The 25,069-nt window shown below is 40.7% G+C and overlaps 1 protein-coding gene across 4 annotated transcripts in view; it reads left to right on the forward strand.

The window, feature by feature from the left end:
- lca5 (lebercilin LCA5) overlaps positions 1-25,069 on the forward strand; it is a 107,840-nt gene that overhangs the window by 61,506 nt on the left and 21,265 nt on the right. For 3 of the 4 annotated variants that reach the window (XM_043686966.1, XM_043686967.1, XM_043686965.1), the window contains one exon: positions 6,634-6,781. In XM_043686966.1, the coding sequence (XP_043542901.1) occupies positions 6,634-6,781 (148 nt within the window). Of the gene's footprint in view, positions 1-6,633; positions 6,782-10,417; positions 10,673-25,069 lie in introns of all 4 variants that reach the window. The other variant, XR_006311224.1, reaches the window with a different exon arrangement.

Raw genomic sequence — 25,069 nt, forward strand, 5'->3', positions numbered from 1 at the left:
AGACTGGGGTGGGGGCGGAGAGGTGGGAAGAAGATTGCAGGTTAGGAAGGCGGTGCTGAATTTGATGGATTTGACTGAGACAGGCTGGGGGGAGGGGAAATGAGGAAACTGGTGAAATCCTCTTCCCGACCTCTCCGCCCCCACCCCAGTCTGACCTATCACCCTCACCTTGTCCTCTTTCCACCTATCACATTTCCGACGCCCCTCCCCCAAGTCCCTCCTCCCTATCTTTTATCTTAGCCTGCTGGACCAACTTTCCTCATTCCTGAAGAAGGGCTAATGCCCGAAACATCGATTCTCCTGTTCCCTAGATGCTGCCTGACCTGCTGCGCTTTTCCAGCAACACATTTCCATCTCTGATCTCCAGCATCTGCAGACCTCACTTTCTCCGCAAGTTAATTCCCACCACACAAATGCCAGGCTATGACCATCATCAATATGGGACAATCTCTCCACTGCCTTTTGACATTCAATAGTGTTACCATCGCTGAATCCCCAACTATCAATATCCTGGGGGTTACCATTGACCAGAAACTTAACTGGGCTCACCACAGGAACACTGACTACAAGAGTGGGTCAGAGACGAGAGTAAGTAACTTGCTTCCTGATTCCCTAAAGCTTGTCCAATCTGTACACGGCCCAAGTTAGGAGTGTGATGGAATACTCCCCACGTGCCTGGATGGGTGCAGTGCTAACACTCAAGAATCTTGACATCTTCCAGGACAAAGCAGCCCACTTGATTGGCAGCACATCCATAAGCATTTACTCCCTCCACTATTGATGCTCAGTAGCAGCAGTGTGTACTATCTACAAGATACTGCAGAAATTCACCAAAGACCTTAGACAGCACTTTCCAAACCCATGACCACATCCATCTAGAAGGAGAAGGACAGCAGATACTTGGGAACATCCACCACTAAAAGTTCCCCTCTAAACCACTCACCATCCTGACTTGAAAATATATCACCATTCCTTCACTGTGGCTGGATCAAAATCCTGGAATTGCCTCCTTAATGGCATAGTGGATCAAACTACAGCGGTGGACTGCAGCAGTTCAAGAGAACAGCTCACCACCACCTTCTCAAGGGCAGCTAGAAATGGGCAATAACTGCTGGCCAGCCAGCAACACCCAGTCTACAAATGACTTTTTTTAAGGAGAAGGAAACCCAGGAATTACAGACCAGTTAGCCTAACATCTCTGGTGGGGAAATTGGTTTGAGTCTATAATCGAGAATGGGGTAATTGAACACCTTGAAAATTGTCAGTTAATCAGGGACAGCCAGCGTAGATACATGACAAATAGGTTATGACTGACAAGCTTGATTGAATTTTTTGAAGCGATGACTAAAGTTAGTGGATAAGGAATGTATCTGGATGCTGCTCATATGGACTCCCAAAAGGCATTTGAAAATGTACCAAATGAGAGGTTGTTAACTACGGTAGAAGCTCATGGAATTGAGGGCATATTACTGACTGGAAAATTGGTGGAGTGGCAGAGATCACATAAAGTGCCTGGATAAAGGGGCGGCACAGTGGCACAGTGGTTAGCACTGCTGCCTCACAGCGCCAGAGACCCGGGTTCAATTCCCGCCTCAGGCGACTGACTGTGTGGAGTTTGCACATTCTCTCCGTGTCTGCGTGGGTTTCCTCCGGGTGCTCCGGTTTCCTCCCACATTCCAAAAATGTGCAGCTTAGGTGAATTGGCCAGGCTAAATTGCCCCTAGTGTTAGGTAAGGGGTAAATGTAGGGGTATGGGTGGGTTGCGCTTCGGCGGGTTGGTGTGGACTTGTTGGGCCGAAGGGCCTGTTTCCACACTGTAACGTAATCTAATCTAAAAAAAAAAGTGGGGATAATTGGTTTTCAAATTGGCAAGGTGTGACCGGTGGTGTCTCTCAAGGATGTGTGTCAGGACCTTAATTATTCACATTATTTATTGCCAACTTGGATAATGGCATAGAAAGTCACATTTCCAAATTTGTAGATTACACAAAATTAGATGGCATTGTAACTGTATAGATGATAGCATAACATTACAAAGGGATAGACTAGGTGATAGAGCAAAACTGGCAGATGGAGTTCAGTATAAGTGTGAGGTTATCCATTTTGGACCAAAAAAGGATAGATCAGGGCACTTGCTAGTTGGTATGAAGTTAAATACAGAGGACCTAGCGGGTTCAGGTGTTTAGGTTTTGTTTTCTGCGCTTTAATGAATTTTTAAATCAAGAAAGCTAATCAAATGTTGGCTTTTATACCAAGAAGACTGGAATACAAGGATGTAGAAATTATGCTGCATTTATATAAAGCCCTGTTTAGACTACACTTGGAGCACTGTTAGCACATCTGGGCACCACACCTTAGGATATATTGGCCTTGGCTGGAATACATTAGTTTATAAGAGTGAGGTATTAAGCTATGAGGAGAAAGTAGACAAATTAGGCTTGTTTTCTTCAGAATTTTAACATTAGGGGTTATCTGATTGAAGCCTTCAAGAAATTGACAGGAAAAGGCAGGGTAGATAAAGATAAACTATTGTGGAACTGAGGGGCAGAGTCTGAAAACTGGAGCCAGATCATTCAGTAGAAATGTCACAAAGGGAGTAGATGTTTGAAACTTGAGTCACTGCCAATCTTGCACTTGATCAGGGTTACCATAACTTTTTTCTTTATTTATTGATGGCATGTGGACATTGCTGTCCAGCATTTATTACCTATCCTAAATTTCTGAAGTTTGTATAGAGCTTTTTTAATTTGAACAGCTGCATAACTCAGAGTGAGGTATACCACATGCTGTTAGACAGGGATTTCTAGGATATGAAGTCAATGACCGTGAGGGAATAGCAATATAACTCCAGGGCAGGATATATGGGGTGTGGAAGGGAAACTGAAGGTAGTTATGGTCCTATGGATCTGCTGCCATTGTTCTTCTGGATGGATGAGTTTGCGGGTTTGGAAAGAGCTGTCTAAAGAGACTTGGAGTTACTGTAGTGCATCCTGCAGATGGAATGCCATTGCTGCTGCACATTGATTGTGTCGGAAATGAGTGTTAATTGTGGTGATCAGAATGCCAGTCAAACAGAGTTCTTTGTCCTGGATATGTTGAGCTTCTTGAATGTTTCTGGCACTGCAACTATCCTTGTCGATGGCATTCTGATTTGTGCCTATAGATGATGAACGGGCATAGGAATGACAGGAGTTGAACTACTCACCACAGAAGTGGTAATGCATGCTAGCTGTAAAATTGAGCCAAAACCCATTTGTCACCACAGCTATAATTACAGTTCATGCAAATTGGTCAGTTCTACCTCATTGTTGATAGTTGCCTTATAGTAGCTTTCTCTGGTGAGCCAACATCAATTTGCATACAGTGCCACTCTAATTTCTTCCTCATTGTTACTTCATCACTTTGATCTCTGCTGCAATTCTACAACAAAACTACGTAGCTCAAACCTATCTCATACCTTGGTCGAGCCACCCACAAACACTGAATCATATTTCACTATTGTGCCCTCACTTTTATGAAGAGCAAGAGAGATCTTTTCCACAGAAGAAATGTTGAATCTATCAGTGGAAATTGAGATTATCTGACTGTGCCATGTGTAACTAAGACAGATCTTGTTAAAATGTCTCTGTTTATCCTATTATCATAACCCATTCCGATCCTGAGGCTTAGGTTAAATTTTGGATTGTGATTAGAAAGCAAGTAATGGTTAAAAAACAATATCTAATAGTGTTTAGAACCAGATTTATATTTATTTGTATTATTTGGCATCTGTTTGTATTTCTTCTTACCAACTCGATTTCAGTATTTTGTAGTTTTCACAGTTTTGTTTTGGAGAGTTTTCTTTTTCTTACAGTTCATTTTCTTGTTTCTCTTCTGTTTGCGGTTCACAGCAGTATGGCCCACCACAAATCTTTACAAGTCCCTGTTTGAAAAGCTACCACTCAGTCCTATTATAAATATGTATTTATATGAGGAAAGGCTAGACAGGCAAGGCCTGTATCATCTGAGTGTAGAAGAGTTGGAGGTGACTTATTTGAAACATGTAAGATCCTGCAGGAACATGACGGGGTGAATATGGAAAGGATGTTTCCTGTTGTGGGAGAATTTAGAATAAGCGATGCTAGTTTAAAAACAGAAGGATGCCCATTTAAGACAGAAGGAAATTTTCATTCTCTGAGGGCTGTGAGTCTTTGGAATTCCCTTTCCTCAAAAGGCAGTGAATGTAAGATCTTTATTTAAGACAGCGGTAGATAAATTCTTGATGACAAAGGGGATGATAGATTATTGGGGATATGCAAGAATGTAGAATTGAGGTTAAAATCAGATTGGCCACGATCTTCTTAAATAGCAGAGGAGGCTCAAAGGGCCAAGTTTTGTTCATTGTTTCTCTTGCTAAGGAAACTTTGCTCTCCCTCCTTTCTTTCTCTAAAATATTCTCCAGACTAGAACTAGATTACAATTGTGTCTAACCAGTATCTTGCTATTTTTGTTCATGACTGGCTTAAATAAAGCAGAGGATTTTGGCACTGGCAGAGCGGTAGTTTTTATTACTAGTGCATCCAACAATTGTAATGACTTGGATAAAGAAAAAAGCTTATTTAAATATTTATGTATCTAGGATTTGGAGATTGCTGTCCAGCTTCAGCATGGCAAGAGCTCCAACAGCAATACTGTTGTCAGCAGCTGGACATGATTCAGTGTCCAGTTATTGATATCTGTGGAATTGTGTATCAAAATATATTCAGGCTGGTAGGCACCATTTAAAACTACAAACTTAAAGGATGATAGGCTGCCATATTTGATAATTGTAGGTATCTTAAGAGTTTTAAATGAAATTGTATGCCACTTGGTAGATTTGGATGTTTATTGCCCTTCAGCTGTTTCATCGAAAGTTCCTTCAATAGAGGGTACTGCTGAAATTGTCTTGACTAAAAGCAAAGAGCTCAATCTTAATTTTATGGTTAAGACTGAGATTTGTTAAGTGTTTTGAAGGGATTTCTGCCATGTGGCTTTGCGAGTTCTCTCACTGTATCATACCATACTTTTGCTAGTCCAGCAATATTGTGGGATTTGTTTTAAATTATGCAGGAAAATATGATTATTGTAATGCTTGTTTAAGTGGTCATGTTTTTGATGTTTTCCATCTGTTCATCAGATGAGAAAGTGTTTTGTTAGGATCCAACTATTTTGGTTTCTCATCATGCATTGTTGTCTCTGGAGTCACTGCAGGATTTATATTGTTTTGGAATACAGCTGCATGTCTTTTAATCCTCTTTTAATCATCTGCCTACTGTCCTCTATTTGATCTTCTGCTGAAGTTTCTTACCCCACATCCTCCCCTTCATTGGCCTTCCTTTGTAAGGACCACTAATCTTTGCTTTTACCTCAGCCCCTCTTCTCCTGAAATCTTCTTCCAAGTCTTTGCTTTCTCCAGACCTGACTTTTGATTCTTCCTGATGTTAAATTTATCCACCAGCTTCTGAGTTTCAGCTTATCCAAAACTCCACTATTCATATTTTATCTTGCATCAAATCTCAGTCATTTATCATCAAGTAAAATTCATGCCATTTTTGTTCATCTCCAACAAGCAGGAATCTAACTATATCACCCTTTGACATTCAATGACATTACCATCACCGAATCCCCTGCTATCAACATACTGAAAATTACAATAAATACTGTGGCTACAAGAGCTGGTCAGAGGTTGTGAATCCTGCAATAAATAATTCACCTCCTGACCACCGAAACATTGTCCACCATTCACAAAGGACTAGTCAGGAACACAATGAAAAGCTCTCCAATTACCTGAATGAGAGTGGTTTGAACAAGAGTCAAAGCAACCTGCTGATTGGTACCACATCCACATCCATTCAGACTCTCAGCACTGATGCTCAGTCATAGCAGTGTGTACTATGAGATGCAATGCAGAAATTTACCAAAGTTTCACAGCAATTTCAAATCCCCGAGAACCACCAACTGGAAGAACAAGGATGGCAGATAAATGGGAATACCATCATCAGTATCTCAGGAATGGGCAATGGTGCTAAACCTCAGCATATGACACGACTTCTGACTTAATGAATGAAATAAAGCTGTTGAAGATGTTTGGGCTTAGGACACTACCCTGAGCAACTCCTGCAGTGATGTACAGGGACTGAGTTGATTGACTTCCCAAAATAATCTTTTTTTGTGTTGGGAATTACTCTTAAGCAGCAGAGAGTTCCCACATGATTCCCTTTGACTCCAGTTTTGCTCAGGCTCCTTTAAGCCTTGTTTGATCAAATGATGCCTTGATCTCAAAGACAGTTTCTTTCACCTCCTTCTTCCTATTGGACCAAGATGGTAATGTAGTCAGAGGTTGAGTGAGTCCTGGTGGAACACAAACTTAACATTCATGTGCGATAAGAAAATGGGAGAGCTGCCTGATACTTTATTTTGCTGTTTCATTATTTTACTTTTGGCTCTTCTCGTTGTGTATCAGAAACCAGACATGCAATTCCCATCCCACCCTATCATCAAAGGTGAAATTCAAGTTTTATACAGTCACTCATTGGAGCAGAAAATTAGTACACATTGTTTGGTTCTTCATATATATATATTTAAAAGATTGTGGTATTAACAAATTTCTTACAGATTCAAGAACATGGTGACAGTGAGACCCTGAAATTGACAGAATCTCTGAGACATGGAAAAGATCTACAAGAACGAGATTGTGAAGAAAAGTGTAAGCGAGAACAAGAACAGCACAGGTTGGAGTTAAAAGCTCAAAAGCTGAGAGAAAGTAAGAGTATAAATGTTATTTTAATGTTTTTATATCAAACTGAATGGAGATGGAAATATTTATCATGAGACCAACATTCAGTAAATCATGTTGGATTTCTATTTCTGCTTCTTTATCTATAGTCTTAAAATTTAATTTAGTATTTACAATATAGCTGTATCTTAATGTTGCAATAGATGTCTTCACTCAAATAAGTAAATAATCCAGTCTTTCTGACTTTCCAACAGCTATTTAATCTTTTTTCCTTCTGAAAGTTGTCTAGTAACTTCTGTGAATCCTCCTTTCCAATCATCCTCTGTGTTGATGGTGCAGGTGCTAACTCCCAAAGAGAGAGCCTATGATTTTGGCTAACTATTCTTTAATTCTCAGTGTGATGGTCAACGTAAAGAACATCTTGCATTCCTAGTTTTTAATGCACCATTGTGGCCAATGACCACTTCTGTTCCTACTAATATTCAACCATCGTACAAGTTTTTTTAAAAAATTCATCTCAGCCTGATGCCATTTCTTTAATCTATTCATTCACAGTGACTTCCCTTTCTAGAAATTCCATAATGACGACCAATTCCTCCAAAAGATAATCCAATTTACCTTGATATCCTTTTTATTCCTTAAGATATTTTTGAAAACTAACTATGATCTTTTAATCGATACTTGCTAAAGCTTGTGCAAGGTGCAAATGGACCTCAAAGTGCTGATCTAATCCATATTTGACAATAGACAAAAAAACCAAAGAACTGCAGATGCTTGAAATCTGAAAAAACAGAAATTGCTGGAACAGTAGGGCTGGCAACATTTGTGGAGATAAATCTAAGTTCATGTTTTAGATTCAGTGACCCTTCTTCTGAGAATTTCCAGCAATTTCAGTTTTTGTTCCATAATTGGCAGTGTGGTTTTTAGCATTACTATTTTGCTTATGATAACATGACAAACAAAATCCCTTGATTTTGGCCTTAAACAGCTTCATAAATTACCTTTCATTTCCTTGGAATCTCTGGAGCATTGATTAGTATTTGGATCAGTGCATTTTTTAAATAGATTTCCTTATAGTCTTTTGGCAATACCATTTTCAAGGCTTTCTATACCTTTTGCATTGCTTTATATGTGGTGTCGCTAATGTCTTATCATTTGATTCTATCTATTAAGTAGGATTTTCCAAATGGTTATCATGGTTATCAGTGATCGGTTATCATTTTTTGTCAAGTCCTGTTTACTCTGTTGATAATTCCACTCTGCTCCATTCAGATCACTGGTCCCTGGTGCATATAATCACCTCATTAACTGTGTAACTTCTCAAATAATAGAATCCAAGGCAGAGGAAGCCATGTTCAAACTACAGAGTCTGAACAGACATATCATGTGTCCTGAATACAAACGTGAGACACTAAGGCAGTGGGAAAGAAAGCTTGGTACGAGCAGCAGGAAAGAACCAAAGAATCTTGAATTTTTCAATTTGGGAGGAGGAATCTGAGAGACTCATTTGGTGATATTTATGATAGCAAGCAGTATGAAAAGACAAATGAGTAGATTGAAGTTTTGAGAGTAGAAGTAAGGTCAAAACTGTGAAGGACAAATTTTTATTGGATAATAATTTCTTCATATAAGGATTGATCAATCCATTAAATGATAAAGCAGCAAAAATGAAAATTTGAAATTGTTTAAGAAATATTTAATTAGTGCATTTGGGCATATTTTCTGATGGATAAAGTCATGACCAGCTAACTTTCTCATCTGTGGCTAAGAATTTTCAAAATAGTTGGTGGATGTCTAAATCATCTTCATTTAACTCTTTGAGACAATAAGTGTAGTTCCTTTCAGTCCATGCCACTTGTAACCAACACAGACACCTCTTCCTTGAAATTACTCCACCTATGGTTCTCATTTTGAATGAAGAACCTGTGCTCTACTGCTCTCGTGAAATCCCAAAACATTTCACAGCCAATGATTTACTTTTAAAGCAGATTCATAGTTATCACAGGAACAAATCTGGCAGCCAATTTGTGCTCAGAAGGGTTCCACAACCATTAAATAAATGACAGTTAAGCTACTTTAATGAGTGTTGGTTAAAGGAATGGGTTCTCAACCTGTGTCAATGAAATTATTTTCAGGGATTCTGTAAGGCTGATCAAGAATACATGACACTGTACCTGCACATTGCTACTTTTAATATCAGCATACTAGTTCTGCCTGTTCACGTAATTTATTTTTGCCTTCGTTGTGGCCATTATCTCGTTGGTCTAGCTGCTTGTGGTAAACAAAACTGTATAAGCGATATTTATCTACCTCTGTGATATCCATGTGATAGTGTATAAGAACTAGACCAGCCCTTAAAAGAGAAGGTAAAGCAATTGAGATGGGTCCCATTAGGGCTTAAATGAAGTGGTTTGGTACAAAGCTTAAGTTTGGGACCAGGATCTGGGCATTTGATCCAGAGACAATTGGACTGCGTTCTGAGGAAATGCGTAGTTGGAAATATTCTGGAACTATGGATGGACATCAGGATTCTCATCAGGGTTGGAGGTTAATTATAAGTCTCTGTAAGAAATTCAGGCATGTTTAATTTTTATTTAACTTACTGCTAATGCTTGAGATTCACAATCTATTCATTCAATCATTTTTATAACTTTATTTCCTTCTACATATAGGTATTGATTTTTGAATTTCCATCTGTGAAGTTCCTTTGTGTAAACTTTCACAGGGAAGAGGAGGGAATATTGAAATTTCTCAGATACACAAACAGATACTGTACTGCATTAAAAAGAATTCTCATTTTTAAATGGGGTCTGTGAATGGGGAGCCTTGGAGTCAAAGAAATTTAGAACACTGGGTTACGGAAAGGTTATTGGCTAGGAAAACAACTTGAATTAATATAGTGTCTTCATCGAATAAAGCATTCCAAGCTGCTTCCTAGGGACACAAGTAGATCTCCCTACGCTTGATAAACTAGTGCTATTGGGCTTCGAAACAGGTCCTCTGACAAACTTTTGTCTTGGCACTTCATGTTAGTTTCATTCAAAATTGTTTTAAAACTCGATAAGAAAAGTGCAATGATCTGAATGCAGTCTGTGGATTTTGCATTTCTGGTTGTTTTATTCTTTTTACTTGCTTTATTTGGTGTGCAATTTGCATAATACTCGCATGCGCACAGTCTTGCTCTTCAATTACAAGGATAATGAGTACTATACTGTTTGTGGTCTTTTGCTTAAGTCATTATTGTCACTTGACCAAAATATTCCAGTCTAAAAATAATTTATATGGTTGATGGTTGAAAGTTACTTTCACCTTCCTTGAACTTTGTACTGCTAAATTAAAGAGGAATTTGCTTGTACTTCCATCTCTCTTGTCAGTAGTGGAAGCCCTTTTACTTAAAATAAAAAGAAAAATGTCATTCAGAAGCCAACATGTTTGGTTTATGATGCATAGATGTACCGATATTTCAGTGTGTTTCTTTTCAGAAGTATATGCAATATAAATACTATAAAAATGCATCCAAAAAGTTTTCTTTTGATTAAAAATATCATTGTAAAAAAACTGATGAGAGGAAGAAGCGTGTCACCATCTAAGACCATTGCTATCGTGTTTCTTCAAAAAAACGTTTCCCCCATAGTAAAAATTACATGTATTCATCTCTTACAGGAGGCCGTTACTCTACACCAGCCATTTATCTGAGCTGTCACTTATGCTGCTTTTCTAAATATACAAATAATGATTAAAATAAAATCTGCTTGCACAACCATGTTGCACAATTCACAGCATGCATGTGCAGGTGTTGGTGTTCTGCTTTATAATTTTGCATTTAAAACACTGGGAGTGGCTGACAACCCAGGAAAGTGGCTGGATAGCTGCTGCGATAGAGATCAAGCCGGATACTGGAGGGGGGGATATGCCAGGGTAGGTGCAGCCATTTTCTTTTAGGTGGGATTGGCGATGCCCGGACAAACAATATCTAGATATAAAAATTCTCATTTCTGTCTTCAAATCTTGCCATGGCCTCACCTCTCCTTATCTCTCTAATTTCCCTTGCCTCCACCCAGGATTTTTGCCCTTCGCCAGTTATGACCTTTCAAACATGCCCAATTTTAATCAATCCATCATTGGTAGCCGTGCCTTTAGCTGTCCAGGCACAAGGGTTAATTTCACTGCGTATATCTTCCCTCTCTATCTACCTCCAAAATGCTCCTTAAAATATGTTTCTTTGTTTAAGCCATTGGTCATCTGGCCTAATATCTCCTTATATGGCTGAGTGGTAAATTTCTGTGCCATAATACTCCACTAAAACACCTTGGAGCATTTTATCACATTAAAGGGACAATGTAAATGCATGTTGTTATTGTTGAGAGAGGGGAGGCCTGCATTATAGTTCCAAATTGTCCCAGATCTGAGGCTATGTCTTCTGGTAAGTCTCCTAGCTCTGAGGACAAATCGGAAATTGATAGCTGAATTTATAGTAATAAAACAACAGATTTTTGTGTTGTGTATCTTTTTGTTTCTCCGAGTTGAAAACTAACAGATCAATTATTCTGTTTAGTTTCATCTCTTGAATGCTAAGGGAATTTCGTTTAATGCCTATCTTCCTGATTGCAGTTGTTTTGTTGTCTGACCACATTTTTACTAATGTGCTATGATTTAGCTGTAGTTTTTCCCCTTTGTACCATTCTGTCTGTTGAATGGACTGATTCCTTTTCCCATTTGTCAAAGGCATTGCTACTTTTGAATAGATGTATCTATAGTATGTGAGAAGCAAATGGATCATCCTGACTAAGTTAAATCTGCTTAATTAGGACATTTTGGGAGTACTGACTGGAAATTACCTGAACCTAAGCTCAATGCTAAGTTCTTGACCGAAAACATAGTTTTACAGGCTGCTATATAAGCTGCTTCATTTAAGGGCAGTGAGAATCATGACTGTTTATTCTTGGAGATAGAGCCCATCGTGGATTTTCATTTTGCCTGAGAATGAGTACAGTATGCCATTGACATACAAAGTACGGCATAATCATCAACTCCTGTTAGGCTTTGATTCTGGTTTTCATGGTAATTATTGCTTGATATTCACTTCTAAGGGCTAATCTTAGATCATTAACTTCACCCAGCCAAAATGCTACTAAGAAAACTGTGAATATATCTTTGAAATAATACTAAAAGAATACCATGCCAAGCAGAAAGCATGCAGTTGTCTTGGTCTTGAACCTGTTTGATATACTTTGGTATATGTTTAGCTCTTTACATAAAACAGAATTCCAAGATGGTGGCAGAGTAGGATACTTCAGCCGAAGCTCGACCGTTTCCTTTTCTTTTCTCTGTTTTGTGTTTCTTTTTCTTCTCTCTTCTTCTCATTCTTGGACTCCCTGCCTCAATGTGGCCTTGGATTCCCAGCCTCAGTGTAGATTCGGTGAGGCAGTCTCCTGTCCTGGTGAGGCTGCCTCCCAGCCTGATGTGGTAGTCTCTTGGTCTAGCTTAGCATCCTTTCGATCTGGCGTGGTGGTCTTTCAGCAGCCCATGGTGGCCTTTTGGCCCAGCATGGCCTCAGTGTAGACTTCTGGTCTTGAGGTGATTCCAGAGCGGTGTCCTGGCCTTGAGCCTTGTGGTGAAGCCCAGCATGGTTTGGAGTGGAGGCCTGGCATGGATTGGAGGCTACGTACCAGTGTGGACTGGGTTGGAAGGAATGTTGTCTGAACTTCTTATTTTCTACAATCTGCAATGGTGGAATTTTTATTTTCTGAAGAATCTGTACCTAAGTGGTAACTTGTAAACTTTTCACTGTACTCTTTTGAGTACGTCACAATAAGGCTAATTCAATAAATCTAATTCGATTCAAATCAGTCCTATACACTTGTATATTTCAAACGACATATTGTTCTCCTATAGTGGGCTTTTCATTAATGCGAATTCACTGCAATGCTATTAACGAATTGGGGCCACTGTTTCTACAGTGTAAACTTTAAAATTGTTTGTTGGTTGTAGCATGATTCCGGTCCCATTAATTTAAATGATGCTGCTATTGTGCGATTTTCTTATAGCGCGGGATTGCACGAGAACAGAACTACCGCAGTATAACAGAACTGACTGTACTTCCATTGATATGCCTTTGCTTCTTGAACTTGCAAATGTTCTTTTATCTAACAAATATCTAGATAAGTTTTAGGAGATCATTAGACAAGTAGAAAACTAATGTCTTCGCTTGCTCGTTACTTCATTTGATCATAGCCTGCTTCAGTGGACAGTCGAATAATACACTGTCTGTAACTGTGGTTTCAAAAAGGGCAGGAGATTTACAGTAACTACAGGCTTAAATTCCACTGTAAATTACATTTGAAGTGTTGTTTTCAAATCTTAACTTATCACATTTCTCTATAAGCAGCAAACCTCCCCCATCCATTGCGTAGTAGGCTCAATAGACAGTTTGACAGTCCTTCACCTCTTGCTGTGAATCCAGATTGGTAAGAATAGAACTGAAAGCTTTCAGTTGAGTAAGTAGCCAGGAATATAAAAACAGATTGTAAAAGCTTCCACAAGTGAACTTTAAAAAGAAAAGAGTAGCTAAAGTAAACATTTGTCCCTTAGAGGCAGAGAGAGGAGAGGATATTATGGAAAATGAGGAAATGGTGGAGACTTTGAATAAATAACTTTGTGAAGACAAAGACACAAATTATACATCAGAAATAAAGGGTAACCAAGGGCCAACAGAATAAGAAACGTAAGGTTATTAACATGAGCAGAGAGTAAATTGGAGAAACTGAAGACTAAAACTCTCCAAATTCCTCCATGTGTGCATTCTTTCATTCCTTATCATTCCAGATTGTCATAGCACTTCCCCAGTCTAAACTGTATGAATGAATTGTGGAAACCAAGGGATATTCATTTCTCCACAACAGCCAAAGCTACACGCACAGAGACAAAAGGTTACAGCCTATGCATACATAACCATTTCACATGCTGTCCAGCTTCTGAAGATGCAGTTCAGCTGCCTGGAGGGTTGGAAGGCTTCCTATAAAATATCCCTGTAATAATGTTGCTGTGCTGATGATTTGCTGTGGTCTCCACAACATGGCTCTCCAAAGAAGTGTAAACTTTAAAGAAGCGAGGCACTAGAAGGACACAGTTTATCAAAGGAAGAGGACATGGGAGTGGAGGAGGAAAAGGGGCAATGGGAGAGCGGAACACCAAAATGACCTGGCTGTGCAATGAGTTGGCCTGGCATAGCACTGTGTTTGAGAGTCTTGTCAAGATGTCATCAACCTTTCCTAAATGAAAGAGCCAAACAAAGTTGGAACATAATTTTGATGACAATATTTAATTATTTTTCTATGATTTACTTTTTTTGCACAATTCCATAAAGCATTTCAGCTAAAAGCCCAAAGCCTTAGTTATTATTGAAGAGTGAACTACTCCTATTACACAGTGGTGGTAAACTATGGACCATCAATTTTCAATTTCCATCACCTGATTTTAAGATTGGGACCATGTGGGCTGAAAATCCTTGTAAAAACAAAAGACATTGACTTAAAATAGTCGTTATCACCTGACAACAAGTTGAGCCAAGCTTCAGGAAACCAATATGGAATTAAAAAATCATAACTGAAATTAATCCTTTATCAAAAGAAACCAAAACAATCCGGCGTGAAACTGACATCTATTTTTAGTTTACTTCTGTTTGATAAATTTCACGTGTTGGCATTAAAAGTTTTGGCTAGAGTTATATAGTTTGAAAATAAGACACAAGCAAGCTTTTGGTGCTCTCTCTCTCCCCCTCTGCCACACTTCTGTCACACACACCTGCTGTATGCTCCCTATCACGAGTGTATTCTCTCTCTCGCTCTCTTAGTGTGCTCTCTCTCTCTCTATACTGGTGTGCGCTGTCTCTGGCACACTGTCTTCCCCCACCCTCCCCCTCTGTCTCTCTTTAGCATTCACTTTATCTCTAGTACACTTTCTGATCCTCGGTGTCTCTATTTCTGATTCACTCTCTTCCTGAACACCTCAAGGACACTCTGGGAGGACTTAAAAATGCATCTTTTTATCTTTTGTGCTGGACACATCCCTTTTTAACTTTTGTACTATGTGTAATGGATAATTGATGTCAAGTCTTTGTTTTTCTCCGGATCAGTCCTCAATAAAATTCTTGTTCCTTTCACTTAAGGAAGCCACATAATTGGCTCATTAATGTTTTGTGTGAACTAGTTAACTACATTTTAATTGGGGTGAAGTATAGCTGCATTTTAATAAAGAGCAGTTAATCTTTGTTGCAGCTAACTATGGAGGTTAAAAATAGGAGGGTTAATTTCCTTGTCTACTTGGCTGTAATAACAGCCATATAAAGTTAAATCATAAACTAAACATGCTTAAATGACAATGCAGAGAAGGCTACAGGTATAGTCAAAAGACATTCTTAAATTCTGATTATTCCTTGGTAACTATTTTTTGGCAACATAGATTTCTTTACTTTGGTATTTCTTCTGACTTGTCTTGAGGAATGCAAGATGAAAAAACTTTGACAAAATACATATTTTCATGGCAATAGTAGATTCTATATTACTAAACAAGTAAATGTATTTTCATACATTTTGTTATTGCAAATTCAGTTTTGAGAAGGTAATTTATATGGTTAAAAACACTGTTCAGAATTTGGGTATTTACACCTCATTTATCTTTCTCTTCACCTTAATCACAAATTCCCAATTTTATGATGTCACAAAACCATGGTTATAGATTGAGATTTATTGCAATTTCTTGGGACCACCTAGTTTGGGTTACAATGTGTCTTGTCATTTATTTACCTAACTCGCTGATTGGGATAAAACCTGCAGTTGCACTCAATTTGCTACATTTTATAGTGTCTCTTAAAGGGATTATCCATCTTGAAGTTAAACATTAATGTTGCAAATCTAAAATCAAAATACAAGTGTACTTTTTATCAAAATTACTACAAGTATAGATTTTCCTGCTTGACTGCAAATCCCTGTCACTTCTACCCTATGCAAGCATGGATTAGATTACATTACAGTGTGGAAACAGGCCCTTCGGCCCAACAAGTCCACACCGACCCGCCGAAGCGAAACCCACCCATACCCCTACATTTACCCCTTACCTAACACTACGGGCAATTTAGCATGGCCAATTCACCTGCCCCTGCACATCTTTGGACTGTGGGAGGAAACCGGAGCACCCGGAGGAAATCCACGCAGACACGGGGAGAACGTGCAAACTCCACACAGTCAGTCGCCTGAGGCGGGAATTGAACCCGGGTCTCAGGCGCTGTGAGGCAGCAGTGCTAACCACTGTGCCACCGTGCCGCCCACATGGAGTGTTACAGCAGAAAATTTCAACCCTATTCTGATTTTAGTTCTTCTGGTACCTCACAACAAATAATCAGTGTCTGATATGTCAAATGCGACCAAACCTCTTATTTGTTTTTGACAAGAAGATGCTACTAAATTGTTTGAAGCTAAAATTTGATCTGAATTCTATAATGTGTTTTGTGGACTATTGGAAATTCTGTAAAAATTGAAAATCTAGCTACTTTGTGAAGGGTTTTTTAAAAAATCAAATATGACTGCGTGTTACAGGGACATATTCTATAAAGTAACTATAAAGTGGATTTCATGTTGCAATTAGGAGTAAAACAAGACTATTCCTTTAAAATTTCACCATTGTGCATTTCTAATATTTGTTTGAGAAGAAACAGTACTTTTATGAAAATATAGTAACTGCTCAAATTATAACTTGGAAAAGGTTGGACACATTAGGTTACAAAATATATTGAAGATGGAAATCAAAGAATAATTCAGCAATAATAGTGAAATAACTCCAAGAAGGCCAGTATCCTGTCACCAAATCACCCTTTATTTGCACAGGCATCGTACATAACATTGATCCAACTGGCTAAGAGCTGGCTCCTAGTGTGAACAGAACTCCTGACACTCCTGTTTATATCTGTCAGCTAGCACTACCTGATAGGGGCGGTTAACTTGGTCCAGTCAGGGAACTCCGATTCCTGTGATATCTACCTGGCTGACCTCATTCCAATCAGTGCATCCCTCCCCATTTAAGTTCTGGGACATAGGCCTATTCTTTTTCCTGTAGCTTCTCTTGGGGCGTTTTCGCACCTGGTCCGGTTCCCGTGACTCTGCCTCAGATACTTGCAGCATATACCAGACTGTAGTCCACCTCTTGCACCCAAAATTCATCTTCTACAGGTAATGACATTGAGGCTGTGATGTCTGCCATGTCCATATTGTCCTTAGAGATTTCTTTGACACAGGTGAAGGGGAAGATCCCACGGGTGCTGACAGCCTTGCCAGATGTTCTGAGGGGCTGGATATGTTTTGCTACTGTCCCAATTGCGAGGTTGCAATTTTCATGTGGTTCACTGCCTGTTCAGGACCACCTCTCATACCTGAAATTTGTATATTACAGGACCTGACTTCATGTCAACCATGCCTCTTATGTATTGTTACGATATGGCAGTGAACTCCTCTGATAATTAAACCAAACACTCAGAAAAGCTCACTTCGTCTCATAATCTGTTAAACACAAGTGACAGAGAACTAGCAAATTCCACTATTTGAAGAAAATAACATCAGTTTATTTTTTAACTCTAAAAGTGAACATTAAACAGCAACTATTTACAACTCTAAGCCTATCTTTCTCCTAACTACTTATTATCTGCCTCCAACTCGATAACAATATGCTGTTCCAATAAGATACTTATTAAAATTACATCAACTTAATTTCAAAACCACACAGTGGCTGTCGTGTTTGGTATCTTTCTTCTTCTGGCTGAAGATCTCCCTGGGTTGTCTTCTTTCTTACTGTGAATATGTTTTATGTGATAAGGTATCTTTGATAGAGAGTGTTTCCTAATTTCTTGGCCAAATCTCGATGACAGTTGCTCTGTCTCCAATTTTCAACATGTTCGCATTTTTATATCCCCAACATTAGATCATCTCATTGATTCGATGTTGGCAAAACAATAAATTCAAACTCAATTGGGTTTTATCATCCTGGGGCATAACTTAAACTGGTTAAATTCGAATTGTTGTCAAAACAACAACCAAAACTCAGGTATCCATTTCACAGCCTTCAATTTTCCAGTACACTCTGAGACTGCCATCTAGTCATATACATAGGTGCTTGTAATCTTAGTTGCAAACAGCATTGACTCTCTGTTAAAGGTACAGTCCATGCCTTCAACTTCATAACACCAATTAGAGCCATTCCCATGGTTTCAACACTAAACTTCATTCCTCCTGCCCCCATCCTCCCAGGACCAGGAAGATCAGGTTTAACTTGGTGTAGAACTTTCTCCCCATGAGCAACTCTGCTGGAGATGTCCCTGTACCTGCATGAGGGGTGGTCCTATAATCAAACAAAGATTGTGACAGTTTGATTAGATTAGATTAGATTACAGTGTGGAAACAGGCCCTTCGGCCCAACAAGTCCACACCGACCCGCCGAAGCGAAACCCACCCATACCCCTACATTTACCCCTTACCTAACACTACGGGCAATTTAGCATGGCCAATTCACCAGACCTGCACACCTTTGTGACTGTGGGAGGAAACCGGAGCACCCGGAGGAAACCCACGCAGACAAGGGGAGAACGTGCAAACTCCACACAGTCAGTCGACTGAGGCGGGAATTGAACCCGGGTCTCTGGCGCTGTGAGGCAGCAGTGCTCACCACTGTGCCACCGTGCTGTCCACTCATGCCACCGTGCCGCTCACTGTGGTGGTGTAGCAGTGCCCAGAATGACAAGGACAAAATTACTGCCAGGAGCTCCCCCATATCATATGTGGGCGGCACGGTGGCACAGTGGTTAGCACTGCTGCCTCACAGCGCCAGAGACCCGGGTTCAATTCCCGCCTCAGGCGACTGACTGTGGGGAGTTTGCACGTTCTCCCCGTGTCTGCGTGGGTTTCCTCCGGGTGCTCCGGTTTCCTCCCACAGTCCAAAGATGTGCAGGTTAGGTGAATTGGCCAGGCTAAATTGCCCATAGTGTTTGGTAAGGGGTAAATGTAGGGGTATGGGTGGGTTGCGCTTCGGCGGGTCGGTGTGGACTTGTTGGGCCGAAGGGCCTGTTTCCACACTGTAATGTAATCTAATATCAGGTATCGGGTGAAGCTGTAGCTGTTTCTTTAAGCCTGCCTTCAAGGTTTGGACTGCTCTTTCTGCCAGATAATTGTGACAATGAATGTCATAGAGCTGTCTTTGCGTGCTGAATGCCATTTGACTTCAGGAAATTCAGATTCCCTGCCGAAAATTGATGGCCCTTTGTTTGTGACCAACACTTCAAGGAGTCTATATTACAAGATACTCTCAACTTTTCAGTCATTGTCCCTGTGTTTGATGAATGAACTCCTAGTATGTCATCCACTTTGAATGGGTGGCCACAATGACTAACATAGCCCATGAAAGGACTGGCATTGTTAATATGTAACTGAGTCCAGGGTTTACTTGGCAATTCCCATGAATGTGGGGGAGCTCCTGGCAGTAATTTTGTCCTTGTCATTCTGGGCACTGCTACACCACCACAGTTTTGTTTGCATCTACTCCTGGTCACTAGACATAACTTCTCGCCAACATCTTCACTTTGGAAATCCCTGGATATCCCTGCAGGAATTCAGCCAGTATCTGCTGGCAACTTTTGCTCAGAAGTCATTCTTGCTCCCCATGACAGTATGCCATCCTCTATGGTGATCTGGTCTCGTTGGGGTCCAGAAAGGCTTCAATTCTGTTTGGAATGGCCCTTTTTGTTTCTCCCTCACCAGCTGTTTTGGTTTTGCCAGTCTGATACTATCAGCACTGACTCGAAGGGTGTCCAGAAAGTTTAAAACCAGAACAGACTCTTCTAGTGGCACACCTCTGGTGGCGTATCTGCCAGTGGGAGGCGGCTCATGGCATTCACATGTGCCGCTTGGTCTCCCAGATGGTGTTCCAACTTGTAATTGTATGCACTCAGAAATGAGAGCCCACCGCTGAATTTGACCTAAAGCTATGGCGGCACAGCCCTGTCCTCTTTGAGTAGCTATATCAGGGGGTTTTGATCCGTTCTATTACAATTCCATAAAGGTATTGGTGGTCCTTTCTCACACCAAAGGTGACTGTCAAACCTTCCTTTTCTTTCTTGGGATATCTTGGTTCAGCATCAGCCAAGTCTGGGAAGCATATGTTATTGGGCGTTCCTCACTGTTGGGCTACTGGTGAACCAACACTACCTTCTACTATGGGGAGGCATTGCATGTTAGCATCTCATCTTGCTTGGGATCATAATTTACCAACGCCTTAGACAACGATACCTGCTTCTTCTCTTCCCTAAAGGCCCCGTCTTGGCTCTGAAAGCATTTCCAAAGCTAACCCTTTTTCAATATCATGCCAGGACAGAGGCCAGGTTATATATGAATTTTCTATAATAATTTATCAAGGAAAGACCTAAGCTCCGGTACAGACGTTGGAGATGGGCACCTTTAACACCCCTCCCCCCTCTGTAGGTCATTTGGGGTGCCTAGAACACACACTTTTTCCCTACTAAGGCACACCTTGGAGAAATGTTTAAGAACAATGTTCAAGTTCTCTTGATGCTCTTTATTGGTCTTCCCCGTTAGTAGCACATCATCCACGTAAATGGCGATCTGGATAGACCTTGTAAAATGTTCTCCATCGTCTGCTGAAAAGTTAGCACAAGCTGATGATACCCCAAATGGCAGTCTTATAAATTGGTACAAATACCTTGCGGGTATTAATTGTAGCACAGTTCTGACAATTCCTCACCTAATTGCAAATGTAGTTATGCAAGGCTCATGTCGAAGTTTGTGAAGGACTGCTCCCCCCCAAACCCCGAGCCAGTTTTGCATTTCAGTCCTCTGGGCAAAGGACTGTGTATCCAACTGTGAAACGTGGTTTACCATGTGTTTGAAATCCCTACAAAGGCAAACCGACCTGTCAGGCTTCACAATCGGTGTGGTTGATGGTTTGATGATTCCTTCCCTTTCCAGTCTTCTGATTTCATAGTTTCATATTAGAAGCAGAGCCTGTTCCGCCATTCATTAAGATCATGACTGATCTATCCATCATCCCCATAACCCTTAATTGCCCTATCATGCAAAACCCATCCAACTGTGTTTTGAATATATTCAATGAAGCTGCCTCTGCTGCTTCCTTGGGCAGAGAATTCCATAGATTCACTACTCTGGAAAAAGCAGTTTCTCCTCAAATCTACTTCCCCTAATCTTGAGGCCATGCCCCCTAGTCCTAGTCTCACCCACCGGCAGAAGCCACTCGCCTGCTTCTATCTTATCGATCCCTTTCATAATTTTATATGTTTCTATAAGATCCCCTCTCATTCTTCTAAATTCTAGCGAGTACAATCCCAAGCTGCTCAACCTCTCCTCATAGGGTAACCCCCTCATCTCTGGAATCCAGCTTGTGAACCGCCTCCAAAGCCAGAGTATCCTTCCTCAAGTAAGAAGGCCAGAACTGCACACAATACTCCAGATGCAGCCTCACCAACACCTTGTACAATTGCGGCAGAACCTCACTGCGCTTAAATTTAACAATGAAAGCCAATATTCTGTTTGCCTTCCTGATTACCTTTTGCACCTGCAAGTCAACTTTTAGCAATTCATGTACGAGCACTCCAAAGTCCCTCTGCGCAACAGCATGCTTCAATTTCTCACTATTTAAATAATACTCTGACCAAATATTTTTACTTCAAAAGTGGATAACCTCACATTTACCAACATTGTACTGCAGCTGCCAGACCCTTGCCCTCTCACTTAACCCATGTAAATCTCTCTGCACACCCTTCACATCTTCTGCAAAGTTTGCTTTTCCACTCAATTTAGTGTCATCAGCAAACTTCGATACCTTACACTTGGTCTCCTCTTCCAAACCATTTATATATATCATGAATAGTTGTGGCCCAACACTGACCCCTGTGACACCCTGCTCACTACAGATCTCCAACTGGAGCAACACTCATTTATCCCAACTCTCTGCTTTCAATTGGTTAACCAGTCCTCTATCCAGGCAGAAGTGAGGACTGCAGATGCTGGAAACCAGAGTTTAGATCAGAGTGGTGCCGGAAAAGCACAGCAGGTCAGGCAGCATCCAAGGAGCAGGAAAATCGACGTTTCAGGCAAAAGCCTTTCATCAGGAATAGAGGAAGGGAGCCTCAAGGGTGGAGAGATAAATGGAGAGGCGGGGGGGGTGGTGGGGCTGGGGAGAAAGTAGCAAAGAGTACAATAGGTGAATGGGGGTGGGGATGGAGGTGATAGGTCAGAGGGGAGGGTGAAGTGGATAGGTGGGAAGGGAGATTGGCAGGTAGGCCAGGTTGGAACTGGGGTAAGGTGGGGGGAGGGGAAATGAGAAAACTGGTGAAGTCCACATTGATGCCCTGGGGTTGAAGTGTTCCGAGGCGGAAGATGAGGCGTTCTTTCTCCAGGCCTCGAGTGTTGAGGGAGTAGCAGTGGAGGAAGTCCAAGACCTGCATGTCCTCGGCAGAGTGGGAGGGGGAGTTGAAATGTTCAGCCACGGAGCTGTGGGGTTGATTGGTGCGGGTGTCCCGGAGATGTTCCCTGAAGTGCTCTGCGAGGAGTTGTCCAGTCTCCCCAATGTAGAAGAGACTGCATCGGGAGCAATGGAATCCCATTCCTCTATCCATGCTAGTGCATTCCCCGCTACTCCATGCATTCTTACAGATGAGTCTTTTATTCGGCACCTTATCGAATGCCTTCTGGAAGACTAAGTATACAACTTCTGTCTGTTCCCCTCCATCCACTGCACTTGTTACATCCTCAAAGAACTCTAGCAAGTTTGTCAAACACAACCTTCCCTTCCTGAATCCATGCTGCCTCTACTTTAGCACATAAGGCAAATGACATTGGGTGGGCCTTGCAGAGTTATAGAATTGCTTCTTAGTCACCATTTAAGGTGGCCTTGGCCCCTTTGGTAATTCCTAGACAGTCATGAAAAATGTCTAGGTATTTAATTAGGACTTCACTCAAACAGCCATGTTCTAATTGAAAAATGACAAGCCAATCAAGGTGAATTTTTCTCAACCAATTTCGACCCATTAAGTTTGGGCGTGAGTTTTTTACTGCTATCAATGGTAACTGAACCAGCTGCTTCTCATAAGAGACCAGAACTGAAGTTGTACCTTACGGGTTCCAGGTAGAGGCTGTCAGCCTGGCCAAAGTCAGGATTGAAGTCCAGAGCAAATTTTGGTAAAGACTGGTTCCGCAGTCACTCATATATAGTAGTGCTAGTATTGACCTCCTTTAGAACTGACCGATTGTCTAACCAGATGTGTATTTTGATTGGTTCTGACTTGGATGTTGCTAAGCAATTTAACTGTTCCAAACCAGTTATAGGTGAACTTTGCAGGATGTGTACTCTCCTGTATACCAGCCTATGAGTTCTCTTACTCAACTCAGGCATAATGGAAGTCTTTTGCTGTCTCAAGTACCAGCAGCAACTACAATGGCCTATCAGTCCAGATCCTTGAGAAAATTTTAACCGTTTGGCCAAAGCTTGGCTTTGTTTTGGGGTTTTTGCTGTGGGCTGACCGAGAGTCCCTCTGTTCAGAATATGTCCTTAGTGATGCTATGCAATTGTCTTCACTCAAATGGTGTTCCCAAGCTCAGTCAGCCTGGTCAGGGTGTCCACTTCCATCAGCATACCCTGTAATTGATATGCTCTATTTGTTACATTTTCTAATGCCAAAGCCAATTGTGGTGCCTGTTTGAAGTCCAGTTGGGCTTCAGCGCTTAGGCATTTTTGCATGATCATATCATTAATCCATCTTAACAAACAGTCTCTCAGTATCTCACTTTGGGTTAAACTAAAATCACATGCCTCTGCCAGTCGTCTTAGCCACATCAAAAATCCTGATATGGATTCTTGTAGTTTTTGAATGGCTGAGTAAAGTCGATAGCATCTCTGAGTTAGAGGAGGCTTTAGGTTGTAATAATACTTAGCTAATTCCGTTAATTCTTGAAAGGTTTAAATATCTGTGCCTTAGAACGTTAGGCTTCTAATAACTGAAAAAGCTATGGGTCTACAAGCTGTCATGAGAATTACTCATTGCTTTTCATCTGTCCCAATGTCATTTGTCCAGAAATAAAATGCATTCTTTCCACATACTGTGCCCAATCTCTGAAGGCAGGATCGAACAAGTCAAGACTCCCAAATAGCACAAGATACCAGAAATGCTTACCAGAACTCAAAGATGATTGTTGCAAGCAAATCTCTTCAAGAGCACGTTTTTCTCCCATCGCGCTGAAATAACCCCATGAAGGCTGGTGACCTGTCACCACATCACCATTTATTTACATGTGCTTAGTAAATAACACTGACCCAGTGAGCTCAGAGCTGGCTCCTAGAGTGAGCAGAACCCCTGACCTTCTTGTTTATATCTGTCAGCCAGGGTTCCTTGATTGGACCAGGTTAACAGCATTAATCAGGGAACTTGTATTCTGTGATATCTACCTAGCTGACCTCGTTCCAATCACTCCAAATACACAGTTGCAATGAAATTATCCAGAAATTTTGTGAAGTCTACATAATACTCTTGCAGATTTACACTATATGGAAGCACAGATCACACATGGAAAATTTCTTGTTTTGTGGCCTTTCAATTATCAAAGGATCGGTGTGGTAGTGGGTGGTGTTACTTCACATAGCAAATGTAATGGATCACTGAACTGGATTATGCAATCCAAGCTCAGGTGCTCAGGTGAAGTCACATTTTTATTTGAACCATTGACCCAGATTTTGGCCATGATAGACAGTGTCTCCATCTTGTCAAAAATGATGTAAGAGGTCAGGAATCCCTAAATTCTACCCCTGAATGCCATGTCTCATTTCTGGGGGCTCAGGTTTGGGGGTAGTTTGTATGGTTCCCTGAGATAGCTAACCATTTAAATGATCAGCTGCCTCTGATGGATTTTGGAGATTTTCAGATTTTGGACCCTCTACTATGTGGAACCCAAAGTGTGGAGATTAGACCAGTAAAAACATGTCTGTGGTCATTTCATTTATTTTGAGTAACTAAAGTAGCTTTTTGGAGAAGTAAGATAAACCTTTGGAATGATTCCCATTAAACATTTCAGGGGCTTAAGACGTTCTTCAGGATTATGAAAAGTGGCTATGCTTGTACGTATAAAAGGGAATAAACTTTTTTTTTTGTTTTCCTTTGTTCATGAGACAAGCATGTCATTGGGTTAGGCAAGCATTTATTGCCCACCCCTAGTTGCATTGAAGAAGATGGCTTGAACATAGAGACAGAGG

This window comes from Chiloscyllium plagiosum, chromosome 3, assembly GCF_004010195.1.
Source record: "Chiloscyllium plagiosum isolate BGI_BamShark_2017 chromosome 3, ASM401019v2, whole genome shotgun sequence".
Taxonomy (NCBI): domain Eukaryota; kingdom Metazoa; phylum Chordata; class Chondrichthyes; order Orectolobiformes; family Hemiscylliidae; genus Chiloscyllium; species Chiloscyllium plagiosum.